Genomic DNA, 16,470 nt, shown 5'->3' with positions numbered 1-16,470 from the left:
TAAATAAGCTGAGCAAACAGAATGAGGATTGTTTTTGTTTTTTCATTAGCCTACATGTGTTTATAATTGATGATTGTCATTGATTTCCTCTTTTACAGGAGTTTATTGCCGTTTAACGAGTTTAGTTATGGCATCGTTGTTTTTTGCAAGTATTTACAGTGGTAAAGAACATTTGACAGGATTATCGATTGTTGGTAAATAGTACAAAACCTTAATCCAGGGACCCAAAAAGTAAATAAATGAATTATTTCATTCCAATTTTTTATTACTTCGATGAAAACTAAAACGACTATGAAAACTAAAAACTATGGCGGTTGTTACAATAGTTTTAAAAAAATTCATTTTCTTTAATTTTCCCCTCGGAGCTCCATATCCTTGAAACTACCTACAACGCTAACAACTTATAACCTAAAAACTTCATAGCACATTATTGAAAATACAGTAAATTCTCTAAAATATGAGCCGTAATAGACATCAGTACATCTATTTTTTTCTGTAATATAGTATTTTATAAACCGAGCGGTTATAACACCAATAAATCAACATTTTATGAATTTATTTCGGCTAATATAAAAGTTACTACTTCTACGAACATAAGCGTTATCAACAAACATCATAGTACATCAATGTAGCTACCAAACGTTTGCCAAACTGGCAAATTCTAGCATCCGTAACCATGAATGGGTCAGATGGATTGGCCTGAATTAGGGGTTTACCTGTTGGGTGTCACTTTTTAGGCATAATGTATTACTTTATGTTGGATCTACATGTTTCCCACATGCCGCAAATCCAAGACTTGTGCAAACCAGTTTACGTAGATATGTAATGTCTTCATAAATATATATATGTGCTATAGATCAAAAATAAACTGCTAAAATTGATTAGCAAGATTTGAAACAATGTGTTTACACAGAATCGATAGAATTAAAAAAAAAACAACGTTAAACAAGGCACATTATTTTATATGTAATAGTTTCAAAATAAATATCATTATCTCATAAAAATAATTATTTTATTCAGTAATTTAAAGTCAAAATAATAAATAAAGCAGTAACAAATTTTTTTTTTCTTTAATCTATGCATACATTTTCGAAAACTGTCATCTTCTAAATTTTACCGCAAGGTGCAAGGAGCCTTCTCCCTTACGATGAGCCTTTCGATCTTCTACGCTGCCTCAAGAGCAACAGGCAGTCCTTACATTGACATAGATGTAAAAGTACCAACTTTGGTATTAAGGTATCTGATAGTGTAATCAATAAAAGTTCATTGTGTGGGATTCTATAGAGTATTTCTCAACATAATTCATTTTTGTATGAAGAAGAAGGCTGAGGGTACGGTCAAAAAGGGACAAAAAATAGTTTCAACATTTCACCCCACTTTGTGATACTTCATCAAACCAAAAAGAAATAAAAATAAGATGTACAACGATAAACATATAAAAGAAAAAGGAAATAACATAGAGTATTAGATTTAAAATGAACAGGAGATGCAATAACATGTAAAAATATATAATAATAAATCATAACCACCCACCTGTCATGCTGAAAGACCGCACTAGAATGAGCAAAGGCGGATATGAGATAAATATAGAGCAGGAGGGGAGATATCACGGTTAAAGACGTTTACAAATAAGTGAAATAAAAGTAAAATATATTAAAATATAAAAAATATAGGAAAGTATGATAATAATAACTATAATTATTATATAATATAGGAAATAAATACAAATTAAGTGATGGAATACGCAATTAAAAAAAAAATATATACAGATAGATAATACAGTTAAGATAATACCATGAAGACCATATAGAATTTAAACAATGGATACAATAAAGATATATACTGATGAAAAAGAAAATATCAGTAAAAAAAGTAAAAAGTTTAGGTGAAGTTGAGTGTTTTTATATAAACTATAATTCGTTTGTACTTGTTTTCTTTGCTTTGGTTGCTTTTATATTTATAATTTCCTACAACTTGGTTACTACCTTATAGGCAATCTATCATAGATTCCAATAATAGTGAAAAAAGAAAGAAATCCTCAATTACAATAGAGAAATTAGTATTTTTAAGTTAGAAATGTGATGTTCTTGCAAAATTCTAATTTTTTTGTAAACTATTCCTTCCCTTAAGTATATCCTCCTGGAATATACTTTATGATGTAAATAAGGGTTATGTTGAAAATATTCACCATTCAATTAGAAATAAAATAAAAATCTAATTATTATTTTTTTTTTTTGCAGCTAATTTATTTTCAAGATTAAACTACAACAAAACAAGTTAATAAATGAAGAAAAAAAAAGTGAAAGATATATGTGAACAGAAACAAATCCTTTCTGCATATTATGTATCACTACAATTTTGCGTGTTTAAGGGTCTACTGTAAAATGATGAAAAGTAAGTAAAAACTGCGTAGAAAATACCATCACTTTATTATGAAAATCTTATCTTTTAATGTTTTTTGACACATTTTTTTAAAGCTTGCACACATTAAGTTCTTCGAGATGTGATTTATTCTTTAGTGGATGGAACTGGTCCATTTACCCAGTCCACTATCTCACGATTAAACCAAATATAATCTCCTTTTGGTGATTCTGATAAGGGTGGTAAGAGAGCTAAGTATGTTGGGGCATCTGCTCCTGAAATAAAGTTGAAAATTGTATTGAGATAATAGGTTAAAACCACAATAATGTGTTATAATAAATTAAACCAACAAAATGTATGTGTAATAATGTGTTTGTATTGCAAGATCATATATTTTCTAATGATAAATGTTTATTCAACATGGAATAATAACCACATAATTTGATACAAATCAAAACAACATTTTCTATTATAATATTCATCTAATTCATCTATTAGAATTTTTAATATAGCTCATTAGAGGTCCACAATGAACAATTACCTTCCTCAATGGTGAGTGGTCCCTGGTGACTTGTCATATCAGTATTAACATAGCCTGGATGGACATGGTTGATAACAATATCTTCTCGGGGGTCCTTCAAGAATTCCCGGTGCTGGATCCTTGTTAATGCACTAACTGCAACTTTAGATACAACATAAGCAGAATCTGGCCAGCCAGTATTAGCATGTGTTCCAGCTTTTGCATCTCTGAACAGTAAAAAATCATTAGTAAGAATTTATCAAAGTCTTTATAAAATATCAATCATATAATATCAATTATGTAGCATATAATATCAGTTATATATCATATAATATATAATATCAATCATATAGCTACTGGTTTTTAACTGTTAATATTAGATAAACATATTATCAATCATATAGCTACTGGTTTTTTATTGTTAATATTAGATAAACATATTATCAATCATATAGCTACTGGTTTTTTATTGTTAATATTAGATAAACATATTATCAATCATATAGCTACTGGTTTTCTATGGTTAATATTAGATAAACATAATATCAATAAAATACTTTTATACGAAAATCCCTAAAAGTAAAGTTAGTAATACACTTTTTTAAAAGTGTATAAATATGTGTATTGAGATATACGTTCAACAAGGTCCAAAATCATTCATTATTCATTGTTTAAAATATATTTCACAATAACAATTACTGAATAACTATTATTTTTTAAATTAAGGGATAAGTGTTATAAAAGAATTTTTGTTTAATGTAGGTTAATAATTTTGAAATGCTTTAAATTGAGTAAACAATTTTTTTTTTAATGGAAAAACTTAAGAGGTTGGTTTATGAATTAAGGGGAAATTAGAATCTTGTGTAAATACAATAATGGACATTATTTCTTTCAACATTATCAAGAGATCCCAAAAACTTCTATTCATAAATAAATTCGATTGCCATGTTTTATGACCAAACACCTGAAATATTAATATATTGACAAAATAATATCAATTATAAACAAAAGATAATTTAAGAATAATTACAAGACATATTAAAACAGCTTACATAACAAATTCATTCATTAGACGGATTAGATTACGTCTAGGCAGTTCAGGATCTCCTAACTTCTCTTTCAGTCGGTCACCAGGTATCCTTTGCAAAAAGCCTGAAGAACTAGACAAATTAACAACACGAGCGTGTGGCCGAAGTAGTGGAAAGAGAGCAGAACAAACATTAATTAAATCGAAAAAATTTACTCTTAACGTTACTTCAGCTTGCTCCCCAAAGGGCTCAGTGGCATCTTTCTGTGAAAAAAAAAGGAAATTATAATAAGGATTGTGCTATTATAGTATGATTTTCAAACATAAACATCCCATATAAATACGAAGTTCTACCTTGTAAGCTATTGCAGCATTGTTGACCAATACATCAATTCCTCCATGAGTATCCTTGATGAAATTGGCAAATTCGGTAATACTACAACCATCATCAATGTCCAATTGGTGGAATTCTGGTTTCAAACCCAGCTGCAATAAACCAAACAATTAACCCAATATTATTGGAATTGAATTAACAAACAGTTCTGTTTAGAATTAACAAAGCACCTGATTTAACTCTTCCACAGCCTTTTTTCCTCTTTCAACATCCCTCGCAGTTAAATATACAATACCATCAAATTGTTTACAAAGATTTCTTACGATTCCAAAACCAATCCCTTTATTGGCACCAGTTACCTACAATTTTAAATTTTAATAGTTAAATTATTCTTAAAAAATTAAAATGATAAGATTTAAATCAAATTTACACACAATAGCCACTTTAGGAGGTGCTTCTTTTTTCACTTTGGGAGGTGTTTCTTTTTCTTCTTCCATACCTAAGCTATATTCCTCAAATTAGTAGGAATTAATTAAACACCTTTAAATATCAATAGCTTCCAAACCGAAAAAGCTACTTTTAAACCTGATAAACAGAATTTATCGTTATCAATATACCTTAGAACTAAACACTGTTTTCTTCAACTTCGGTGAAGATAGTACGTTACCCTATGGGGTTAGGCCACGCCCCTTAAAGGCAACCACGTTGAAGTTAATAGGATTTCGTACATTAATGTAATTATCTGTAAAACCGTTCATGTAAATGTAAGAAAAATAAAAGTTTAAGTAAATTTTATATCCAATTATTAGGTACATCTATTATATCATAGAATATAATAGATTTATATCAATCCATTAATCAGTTCTCGAGAAATTCGTTCTTATTTCTCTTTTCTGCTCAGACTCATTTCAAAGTAAATAATATTAAAAAGTAAGGAGTGAATATAAAATTGAATTAACTTCTTAATTAATTTTCAATTATTGTTTTCTAGGAACAGTTAATAAAAAAATAATTTCTTTAAAGGAAAATATTAAAATATAAAGTTTGAAATAGATAAATATTTTTTTATAACATAATGGAGAAAGTTATTTATTAAAATAAAAACAGTGAAATTTTTTTTTTAAATATTTTATGTTTACAACAAAAAAGTGACTAAGAATATGGTAATTCAAAAAACCTATATCCACAACAAAATATGAGCACGCTTTGAGTAACACTCAACTTTTTTTTTAATTACCCCTGTTCTAGCCATTCCTGGCAAGCAAAATGCAGCAGCCATTTTCAACTATCAAATATTAAGTGCAGGATATTTTAAACCGGCCCGGCTGTCCGAAGTTGTGCAGATCTTAACCGAACTAGTTCAAACTTGGAGGCAGGAGTATTAACGGAGGGTATAAGTTGGCAAGAAAAGTGAAACCAAAAAGGCAGCCCTTACAATAGACCATGGGAGTGGCCTTTTTGGCTCCACTTTTGCTGTGAATGATAGTAGAGTTATGCTAACTCCCTGAGTTCAGAAGAGCTATCTAGGAAAAAGTATTATGAAGAATAATTAACGGTTTTAATGTCCGATAATTAAGCGTTCATTTGGGAGGTTGTGTTTCTAGTCCAGCTTTCCAAACGTTCAAAATAGTCGTTTTCATGAAGTAATCTTAAGGTGCTTACCTCAGCGGTTCAATAGTTTTGTTCCAACGAACGGTTTCGCCGTAAAAAAAAAAAATGACAGATCCATGTGCAATACAGATTTCGTGTTTCGACGGTTCTGGTTTACCAACAATCCAATTGTCGGAAGTTTGTTATGGAACGCTTAGTTCGGGCCAACCCTGTGGATTTTTAGTTTGTTTTTTTTAGAATATCCTCCTTGGTTAAATCTATTTTTAGGACATTGTTTTTTAAAGTGTTACAAAAATAGTATCCACTGTTAGCTTTCAATGATACTTTCTCTTTTATTCCACTGAAAGACGACTTTATTTTTAATTTCAATTCTTCACTGAGAAGAAAAGGACTGCACTCAGAATTCATTTTTACCAACCTAACAGTCTCTAACATTGTTATTACCGTACAAAATTCTTCAAGCAATGATAAAAATAAGTGAAAGACCTTAGAAGTTTCAGTAATAATAGAATTTTATACATTGAGGTGACTTATTATACTAATTATTCCTTACAAAGCTAAGGAAATAATTAGGAACTGTTTGAAAAAGCTGTAGTTCATCAAAGAAATTTTTCAAACCATTTATCATCTCTTTTGCTGTTGAACAAATGAATTATTAAAAGATGTTTATGTGGTACACCTTGTATGATGAAGAATTTAGCCTTTGAATGCGGAATCATATTTGTTTCCTTTTCAGCGAGGTCAGATAGTGGTTCAATCTCCCATACAGCTTTTACTTGTTCCTTTTCAAAAATAGAAGAAATTCTAAAGAACCAATTATTGGAATCTATTTCAACAAGCTGAATCTCATTGTGACTAATAAAAAAAAAAAAATCAATATCAAAAATTGGGACTTTCCTTTCTTATGATCATTACCTCTCCTTGAGCATGCCTCATTGAGGTCTTCTGTGAAGTCAACTCCAGTAAGCTACCCTCAAGATACTAAGCTCTCTCTTCACTAATATCCTCCACAAGTGGTGACTCCGATGTGATCAGGAAAAATTAGAGATGACAGAAAAATCTAAGAAGACTAAACCGGGAACCGAAGATAATAAGATTGAAAAGAGATATCAAGTGAACATCACAGAATTTGTGTGTTCATCTGAATAAACTGAGAAAATATTTCACCTCATAAATAAAGGACTTTTTGCATACATCCCTGAATGGCACGAGCTTACAGATCATGCACCTTGGCATTCTTCTAACCAGCTTGACAAACATTACATGGATCAACAGACAAAGTTTCCTTTGAAAATGCCTATATCATTACAACTTTTATTTCATTACACTGCTGGCTAGTGCCCTCATTTCCTATTCCTTACTAATATCTGAAGGTTACACACTAAGAATTTTGCTGAGCTGAAAAAAATCTGACATTTTTCTACTGAGAGTTGGATTCTTAAGAATGCTTTGGCAGGAAATAGCCTTTTGCTCCAGAACTTTTGAAATCAAGTGTTGCATCATTAATCAAAGGCATATAATACATTATACATACATGTAGAGCTATGTAGCTCTTGTACCATCTTCTTAGTATTCACCATCACTGGGAGTTCCATAAAGATGAATTACTTTGTCTTCCTAGACCCTCTTTGGTGCTAGTTATTCCTATTAACTAATCAGCAGAAATTCAAAAACACAATTTATAGAAGTGCTTAAATAAATTAAAATGCATGTTTTACATAATTCTTAAACCTCAATAATTTCTATGATTTTATAACTCAATTTTCCAGGATAAGAAAGCTCTTTTTTAATCATAAAAACAAATTCTGATTCCAATTAATTAGATGTTTTATGATTGATTATAAAATCCAAGTAATGTACATATACATTTAATTTCAAATTTTTTATTTTTAGCACATTATTTATAGAAAAACCAGTAAGTACTTAAGAGATAATGTTTAAGGACTTAACTTTCCTAAGCTAAAAATAAATTGAGATCACAAAAATGTGAAAATGAGCACAAATTACAAAGTTTCAATGACATAAATCAAAGAAACTGTCAACTAAAGGCATTATATTTACAAAGATTGATTTTATTGTCATTTGATTTTGACAATACATCCATTCTAGCCACCCTCCTTACCATGACAAACAACTCCTCTCCAAAAGTATTTATACACAATTAGAATCTTTTCCTGTTAACAACAAAACTGACAAACACATGTTATTTTTTCAAAAATTTCCTACCACCATGGAAAAGTTTAAAGCTACTTTCTCACATTTCATTATTTTAACTTAATTTTTTCACTATTTATAAATCTTTAACCATTACTTGCATTTTATTATGTTAATTTCAATCACTCATTATTTACATGATCTCCTCCATCTTTCATTATGTTTATTTCTTTATTACATGAGCACTGTCTGATTTTTAATCACTTTTATCATTTGTTTTCTATAATTCTTACCTTTATAATATTATACTTTATCTTTTATTAGTATGCTTTACTATCTATTTAATTTATTATTATGTACAAGTTAGTTTGTTATTAATTTATATTTATTTTTCTCTGAATTGAGGTTATCTTGTTTTGCTTTTCATCCTCGATGAAGGCCTGAAATTTAGGTAAGCGTTGGCACAAATACATAAGTTTATTTATTTATGTATCATTACTGACCACACCTCCAACCATGTTCTCATATCATAATAACAATACCAATTAGTATATTTTAAAATCATACCAGTTAATATAGTTTTTCACAGATAGCATACAATGAGGATGTGGGAGTGTATTAGGAGACATGATTTATACGCATAATAAAAAATATTGTATTCAACTGGAATGTATACATCAGCACAAGGATAAATAACTTTCTCATAACAATATTAAAATAAATAATATCATAACAAAAACTTATAATGAAATATCAACTCAAAATAAAACTTATATTTACAAGTAATAACAAATCTTATAAACTAAGCCGTCAAAGCTGCCTTTAATTCACTTAAAAGCATTGACCCAACGACTAACTTTTCACAGTTAACAGTAATATCAGCATCCTTCGAATCTCCTTGTTTTAACTTCAAACTAACCAAAACAAGTGACTTTGAAGACAATGTTTGGCCACAAAATCTGAAAAAAAAAAACAGTATTAAACATTTCTTTTGTTATGATCAAAAAATAGTTTATTGTGTAATCAACAAACAAAAAAATATTTTTTCCTTGAAGAAGTTGTTAAATTAATGAGATGCGCTGGGTCATGCACTCATCATATGCATAAAACAGGCATGCATAATCCAAAGTTAGGGCACATCCAAGATCCAGATTCAGATTCTAAGGGTCTGACTCTCTGAATCCAAGCAGTAAGTGGGATATGGCCATTATGAAAGCTGGATGTCAGTGCAGACAGATCTACCATCGAAACAGATCAGTGGAGCATACAATTTACAAGAGAACAGACCGCAGATTTATTGCTGCTTAATGACAATGTTACAACCAAGATAAAACTAATGAAAAGTGAAATATATCCAATTAATAAATTAAGATCTATTAAAGGGAAGTAAAAACACTTTTTTCCATGATTGATTGATGACATTTTTCGAATATTTCAGAACTTTAATCCACTTATTCCATATCAGAGGATTAAGTTGCAATTTGTATATCAACTCAACGGTATCCATTGTAACAAAAATATTATACTTTGCCCTAGATTTTTTTTTCTTCTAGAAACTCAAAAATAACCAGGTATTTCCATCATTTATTATTTATTTGGATTCAGGAGACCATAAAGCATATTAATCAAGGGAGATAGCACAAACTATTGTTTAATTAATTAGCACCACATTTTTATCAGTAACAAACAAAGTTATATAAGTGAAAAAATGAACAGACTAACCTGTAAACATCTGGATCAACAGTAGCCATTAAGCCTAAGTTGGCTACCTCAAAAATACGCTTAGGTATTTGGTTTTGGTCACATTTAAATTTTAGAGAGGCTTGATGTTCATTCATTCCTTTCAACTTATCTGGGAAAAAATAAAGTAAAATGTATCATAAAATAACCAACCAGATCCATATTCTGTTCACATTATTAAAGGCTAATTTCTGGCAAAATATAAATATGTTATCACAAAGGTACTATTTGGCCAATTAACTAGAATAACTTATCAAAAATATTAATATTCGGTTTTATCATTAAGATTATTTAATTGGTGGGTCCAGAAATGTAACAATGAATTGTAATGTAACACTGACACAAAATGTTACAAACTGTAACTGTTTGGACATTTTGATTATTCTTCTTTTTCATTATTTATTTTTTAATTTTATTTTATCTTAAAGGTTTTTTTATTTTAATTTGCATTCATTATTTGACTTTAAAATGTTTAGTTTTCATTATATGAATTCGTTTTTGATAGTTTACCTCATCAAATAAATGTTCATATATGAGCTACTTGGCTTTCCTTTGAAGCCTCCTTCAAAGAAGACTTTGTCGATTAGTAATGGCTTGAACAATAGCGGTAATCAATTGCTTTTAAACAATGGAAAGTTATGCAGTCCCATCCAGACTGCTAGGAGGATGATTAGCATGACTGATATAGCAATATATTATCATCAAAAATAAAATCATTATTAATTTAGAGTAATTGAATCAATATAAATATAAAAAATTGTGGTATTTATTCAATGTTCACAGTATTATTATCATTGGATATGATTACTTACTCTGCTCTTCGATAAATAACTGCTGTGGCATAGATATGGCTCGAACAAGCTCTCCAATTGGTACTTTCAACGTAATGTTTGAAGAACCTTCGCTCCATGAGATTTCAAATTGAGCAGGCTGGGTAGAATCATTAAGGTCAAGTCCAATTGTGCCGATAGCACTCCCATGAGGAGGTAAAGTGTTAACAGGAGCAAATTCATACATACTCATTCCATTTGGTAAATTCTGAAATTCAGAATTTTTTTCGATTCAATAGTCAATATCATAGATAATTAATTAATATAAAACATTTAATAATAACAAAAATACCTTTGAAGAAACTTTGATATCAGTTAAAGTATCGGTATTGGTTTGGTTGGTAAACTTCAATTCAACAGAAGTCATCTTAGGTGAATACAAGTGAGGCTGCCTAGTGTACCTGGCTTCGATGGACAGACCCCTTCCAGTAACTTTATTCAAAACTTCTATACCTCTTAGAGGTATATGGTTCGGCCCAACTAACTGTGAGGAAAATTAGTCATTAAAATTACAAAACAATAAGAGAGTAAATTAATAGAAATAGGAGTGTCATAAGCATAAAAGTAGTCTTTAAGGATATAAATAGCTAAGAAATAAAAAAAATACAATACCCGATTTATAGAAACAGAGATGTTGGAAGCATAAAAGGAGTCTTTAGTGATATAAATAGCCAAGGAATAAAAAAAAATACAATGCCTGATTTATAGAAATAGAGGTGTTGGAAGCATAAAAACTTTGGTTTGACTTTTTCCTAGTACTTAAAGAATTTCTGGGGACATCTTTAACTAATTTTACATAAATTGGATCAAATATTGCTGTAAGATAATATTATAATATTTAGTAATTAACATTATTTTTATTATATCTGATTATAAATACATTTAAATTTAATAACTAAACTTACTATATTTGCCATATCATAGGTTGAGGTTTATTTCTGAAATTGTATATGGAAAATGAAGGGTCGCATAATGTGTGGCTTCCATAAAAATTTTGGTTTAACTTCTCCTTAGAACTTAAAGAATTTCTGCTGGTAGCTTTAACTAATTTTACACAAAAATTGGACCAAACATAAGGTAGCTGATGGGATCTCCCGTGGTCCCTACTATTATTTTTGGTAATGTAATTAATTTGTTTTTCATAACTATACTTTGTATATAGACCTTACATTCTTTCATTTGAGTTGTGAAAAATACAACATTTTTTTTTTTTTTTTTTTTTTTTAAAAATTTATTTATTGATATTTACAACTGTATACACATATATACAACAAGTAAATTTGCTGTAGGTGACATAGTGACATGATAAAAACATGTGGAGAATCTACCCACTGATAGAACTCCAATAACATTTCTAGAGGAGAAGATGGCCTCGAATCTTCTTTTCAGACGCCTAGGAGGATTATTAGGTAATGAAGGAGAAGCCAGGTTAGAAACAAGTGGATTTGGGTGGTTGAGAAGTTTATTATAGAAGGAACGGTATCTGGTTCTGGCCAAATCGGCAACATATCGAATATTGAGGTCCTGATGGATGACTTGATTTATGACAAAGTAAGGAGCATTAAGGATTTTACGAAGGATTTTGGACTGTAAGGATTGGATTCTGGAGGAATTTGATGGTTTAGTGGAGCCCCAAAGCTCAACTCCGTATGTCCAGATAGGCCTTATAATAGTCATGTAGATTAGTCTTTTGTAATGGATAGGCAATTTAGACCATTTGTCTAGTAAATGTTGCAATAGTCGGAATCTACGAGCAGTTTCTTTTCTTTTTAGTCTTGTATGAGGATTCCATGTCAGTCGTTTGTCAAGATGTAGTCCTAAGTAACGGATCTGTTTGACAGGAATAAGTGGGGTATTATTAAAGGATATTGTAGGGGAAGAGGTCATGGACAATAACATTTAATTTAAAAATTGAATTTGTGTATCTGTATGTGACTCCCTAAAATATACAAAACAGGGTTACATCTCTCTTTGCTCTTATGTGTGCCCACCTCTACAATAGACTATGTCTTCGACCAAGTTCCCTTTAAACAGGATCTATAAACTGGTAGTGCAACCTGTCATGGTAAAGCAAAGGAACTAATATAAACTTTGACAGGGCCGCAAGATTATACAAGTACTAAATATTGTAATGATTAATAAATAACTAACTTTCACGATCTTTACTACAAGCTGAGATAATTTCCAATCAAAAAACAAAAAATTAAACCACTCACCTGTATAGCACTGTTTGCAACAACTCCGACTGGCATTGCAGTAAGAGGGGTCAAGAATCCTCCATAAGATGGTGTCAGTACAGGGAGATTTGGAACAACTAAAATACAAAGATTTTAATATATCGGTAGAAAAAAAAGTAATACAAAGGGATGATTAAAATTTTAAAAACTTAGTTTGATAATATACATGTTAATGAAGCCCAACAGGGTTTTAATGATGGTTTCGCCCTTTGCATAAAACAAAACTAAAATCCTAAAAAAAGTATTGGTATATATCAGGTAAATAAAATATATAATATAAAGTATACAATATATAAATAATACATTATAAAGTATAAAATATAAAAAGTAGAAATTATTAGTCTCATAGACTCACTTCAGCATTTATTTTGATGTTTTAAATTTAATTTTTATTTTGATTCATTAGCAATTATCCATTAGTCTAATAACTCAGTACTTTTCAAAACATTTCAATTTACTATTGGATTCATTAAGAAATTTTAAGTTGTTATGTAATTTTTTTTCTTTGTGGCAAAATGTATTAATTATCTAAATTTATTGCAAGTTAATTTTAATTTTTTATGTCCTTTAATTTCCACCTAAAAAAATGTTTATAGATTGTATTTTTAATTAGTTATATTTTGAAGAGTATTATTTTATTATCTTAGTAAATTTGAAATGTACTCCAAGTTGTTCTATAGCTAGTATTTTGTTATCTTCCCTTTTGTAAACTAAGATATTTCTTTTCCTTCTTAATTTTTGTTTGTTTTTCTTGTCTTGTATTTATGTTTTTTTTTTTTTTTTTTTGTTAGTTTATTTATTAGAACAACACCCTCTATAAATCTATAGGCTATAACAGGTGTAAATAAATAAATTTAAGGTAAATATTTAACACTGCTCATTCTTATTTTAACTTAATCAAAATTTGATCTTTGGTTATAAGTGAAAATAAAACATTGAAAATTAAGTAACATTGCATCAAAGTACACTGATAAAACAGAAAATTTAAAGAAGTATATTTACCATCATCCAAATCCAATAATAGATCTAAGTTAGATTGGGGCTTTGACTGTTTCGTAGGCCCTTTTGTCTTTTCATCAGACGATTCACTTTCATCACTGTCGTCACTTGAACTCACATCAGAACTGTCACTCTCGCTTTCACTTTCTTCAACATTATTCTTTTTCATTTTAGTGACAACTGCTTCCTATGAAAGATTCATTAAATTATTTTATCAGTAAAAAATCCTCTAAGTAGGAAGTAAAATTGAGATGTAAAGCTTACATCAGCGACAGTAGAATCAGATTGTGAATCAGAGTCTGAATCACTGTCACTGTCACTAGAACTTTCTTCTTTTTCGTTACCAGAATCTTCTTGCTCATTGCTACTGTCTTCATTTGAACTTTCTGAATCTAAAAACATAAAAAATATAATAAATTTAATGTTGGAAATTTTTTTTTTTTTCGGCCAAGACTCGCATTGGAATCCTATATTGCCTAACCATGGTTGGGGGCCAAAAGTTCTTCATTTTGTGGGACCGCCACTCAATGAAAAAAGTCAACGTCCCAGGCCGGATTCGAACAGGCACAGCCAATAGACATCAAATTGGTAAGACTGTGTCTTAACCACTGAGCTATGGGCGGCCCAAGTTGGAAATTAATATAATTCTAGTTTTTTTTTTTATTTATATCCTAAACTAATTAAAATAAATACATAATACTAAATAAAATTCACCTTCATCAGCAGGTGAGCTATCTGAATCAGCATAGAAAGGCTTTTCTTTTGTTCCTTTTTTTGAATGAGTACTTTCTTTCGGAGATGAAGGAGCGGGTTCAGAAATATTTCGTGCAGTTGGATCTGGAGCTACTTCCGGAAAAGGAGGAAGATCATGATAACCAGAAGCTCGCATATTTATATAATGAGTTAAAGACCCCATTTGATAATTTTCTCTATCTAAAAAAATAAAAACAATGTATACAACATATATTTAATTATAATAGATAATTAATTTATGGGTTATATTGGGTAATATGGTACTAAATTACTATATAGCTTTGATCACCATGAAAACTAAAGAATCATAATAAAAAAAAATTTATTGGGAGTAAATTAGTTGACACTGTAGAATTAATTTGTTAACTGGGTATGACAAAATATTTCGTCATACACGAACTACTACTGAAATGGTACATGACAACATTTTTTGTCATGGAAATGCTAACATTTGATTGCATATTCTTCATGAAAACCCATATCATGTCATAAAACTCTCTTCAGAAGGATTTATCAAATTTTTAAAAACATATTAAGACATGCTAAGAAACACTGAGGACAAATCACAATTGAAAATTAAGATATGAATTAGGAACTTTTAAATATACAAAATTAAAACAAAAATAACAGAAAAACATGCTAAAATGCTAATAAAAAAAAAATACCTTTGAATTTTGATTGCAGAAGAGGAGCAGGTTTTGTAGCTAAGAAAATTTGCTTAGCATATTGTGATAAGTTATTTTCGCTGTTTGAGGGAAAAATAAACTGTTTCAAAAATCGTGATCGATCACGTATATCATAGTTTTGATCATAGCGAGCAAGATTGAAAATATACTGGTGAAGTAGGTGAGTTTGTTGTGGGTTAGTTAAGTACAGTTTGACAGCCAAATTGAGAATCTGTAATTTCACTATATCCTCCTAAAAAATAATTAGAAAACATTACAAGTTTTTTTGAAATTAAATGTCTCTTGATTAAGAACTATCTGGTAAATGTATGATTATTTTAATATTATCCCAATGGCATATTTCATTAATTATTTAGCATAATTCTTGTATACATACAATTGGAAACTTATATTATACATAGCATGAAATTTAAAAAAGAATTTTTTTTAAATAAATCAATAAATAGTAATAATTCCAACCTCATTAACAAATGATTTAGCCATTTTCCGAAGAACATCGGGTGCTATAGTAGGAACAAGTTCGGAATACTCCCCTAAAAGCCATAAAATTGAGGCCCTCGCTGCAGGTACAGTAATGGTATCCATCAATTTAGCCATAGACCTAATGATGTCCCTGTGTCTTGATGGTTGTGATTGTAACAACTTTTTTATTACAACAACACTTTCAGCAACGACTGCCTCTGAATGAAAAAAAAAAAACCTGAATTAGTAAAATTTATTTATAATGAAAAAAAAACACAATTATTTAAAATCAAAGAGTACAAAGAAAATTGAGATTGCATTTTTCTTTTTCCATTTCATTCAGTATTCTATGGACAATTGATGATCAACAAAAATTAAACTCCCTGATGGAAACAGTTCAGTAATTTTGAACATTGGTTCCCATATTGGTTGTCGTGGTACACAGAGTATATGCCAGAAGTACACTGCAAGTGTGAATGCCATTTTCTAAAAATATTACAGAAAAAAATTGAAATTGAAACAGCAAATATTTAAAGAATTACAGCATTTACTTTGCCCTATTCTTTCTTCTTTTACTACATATTAAATTTATAATAATTAATTTATTTTTTTTGGCCTGACAATGGTGCCACAGAATTTTTTAGCCCAACAAGGCTACTGTGAAATTTGTGGGTCCCTTAATGGTGTCTACAGCTCAAAAAGTTTGGGAACAGCTGGTATAAAACATATAGAGGACAATAACAATGACAGTATAAC

At 29.6% G+C, this 16,470-nt stretch overlaps 2 protein-coding genes across 2 annotated transcripts in view; both read right to left on the bottom strand.

Moving 5' to 3' along the window:
• Nucleotides 1-2,410: 2,410 nt before the first annotated feature.
• Nucleotides 2,411-4,875, bottom strand: LOC106681026 (carbonyl reductase [NADPH] 3). Its single transcript, XM_014421128.2, has 6 exons — nt 4,677-4,875; nt 4,473-4,601; nt 4,263-4,394; nt 3,934-4,172; nt 2,903-3,108; nt 2,411-2,636 (listed from the first exon to the last, which is right to left on the bottom strand). The coding sequence occupies exons 1-6, from the start codon at nt 4,737-4,739 to the stop codon at nt 2,509-2,511; spliced, it is 897 nt and encodes a 298-aa protein (XP_014276614.1). The 5' UTR covers nt 4,740-4,875; the 3' UTR covers nt 2,411-2,508.
• A 3,763-nt stretch (nt 4,876-8,638) lies between these two features.
• Nucleotides 8,639-16,470, bottom strand: part of rb (adaptor related protein complex 3 subunit ruby) — a 17,907-nt gene continuing 10,075 nt past the window's right edge. Inside the window, exons 11-20 of the mRNA XM_014421155.3 lie at nt 15,712-15,932; nt 15,232-15,484; nt 14,528-14,746; nt 14,078-14,205; nt 13,817-14,000; nt 12,794-12,891; nt 10,870-11,061; nt 10,560-10,785; nt 9,730-9,859; nt 8,639-8,966 (exon numbers count right to left, since the gene is read on the bottom strand). Of these exons, the coding sequence (XP_014276641.1) occupies nt 8,810-8,966; nt 9,730-9,859; nt 10,560-10,785; nt 10,870-11,061; nt 12,794-12,891; nt 13,817-14,000; nt 14,078-14,205; nt 14,528-14,746; nt 15,232-15,484; nt 15,712-15,932 (1,808 nt within the window). The 3' untranslated portion in view covers nt 8,639-8,809. The remainder of the gene's footprint in view (nt 8,967-9,729; nt 9,860-10,559; nt 10,786-10,869; nt 11,062-12,793; nt 12,892-13,816; nt 14,001-14,077; nt 14,206-14,527; nt 14,747-15,231; nt 15,485-15,711; nt 15,933-16,470) is intronic.

The sequence above is a fragment of the Halyomorpha halys genome, unplaced genomic scaffold (genome assembly GCF_000696795.3).
Source record: "Halyomorpha halys isolate HHAL.00 unplaced genomic scaffold, Hhal_1.1 Scaffold305.1, whole genome shotgun sequence".
NCBI classification, from domain to species: domain Eukaryota; kingdom Metazoa; phylum Arthropoda; class Insecta; order Hemiptera; family Pentatomidae; genus Halyomorpha; species Halyomorpha halys.
This window is presented reverse-complemented; position numbering and strand designations above follow the sequence as displayed.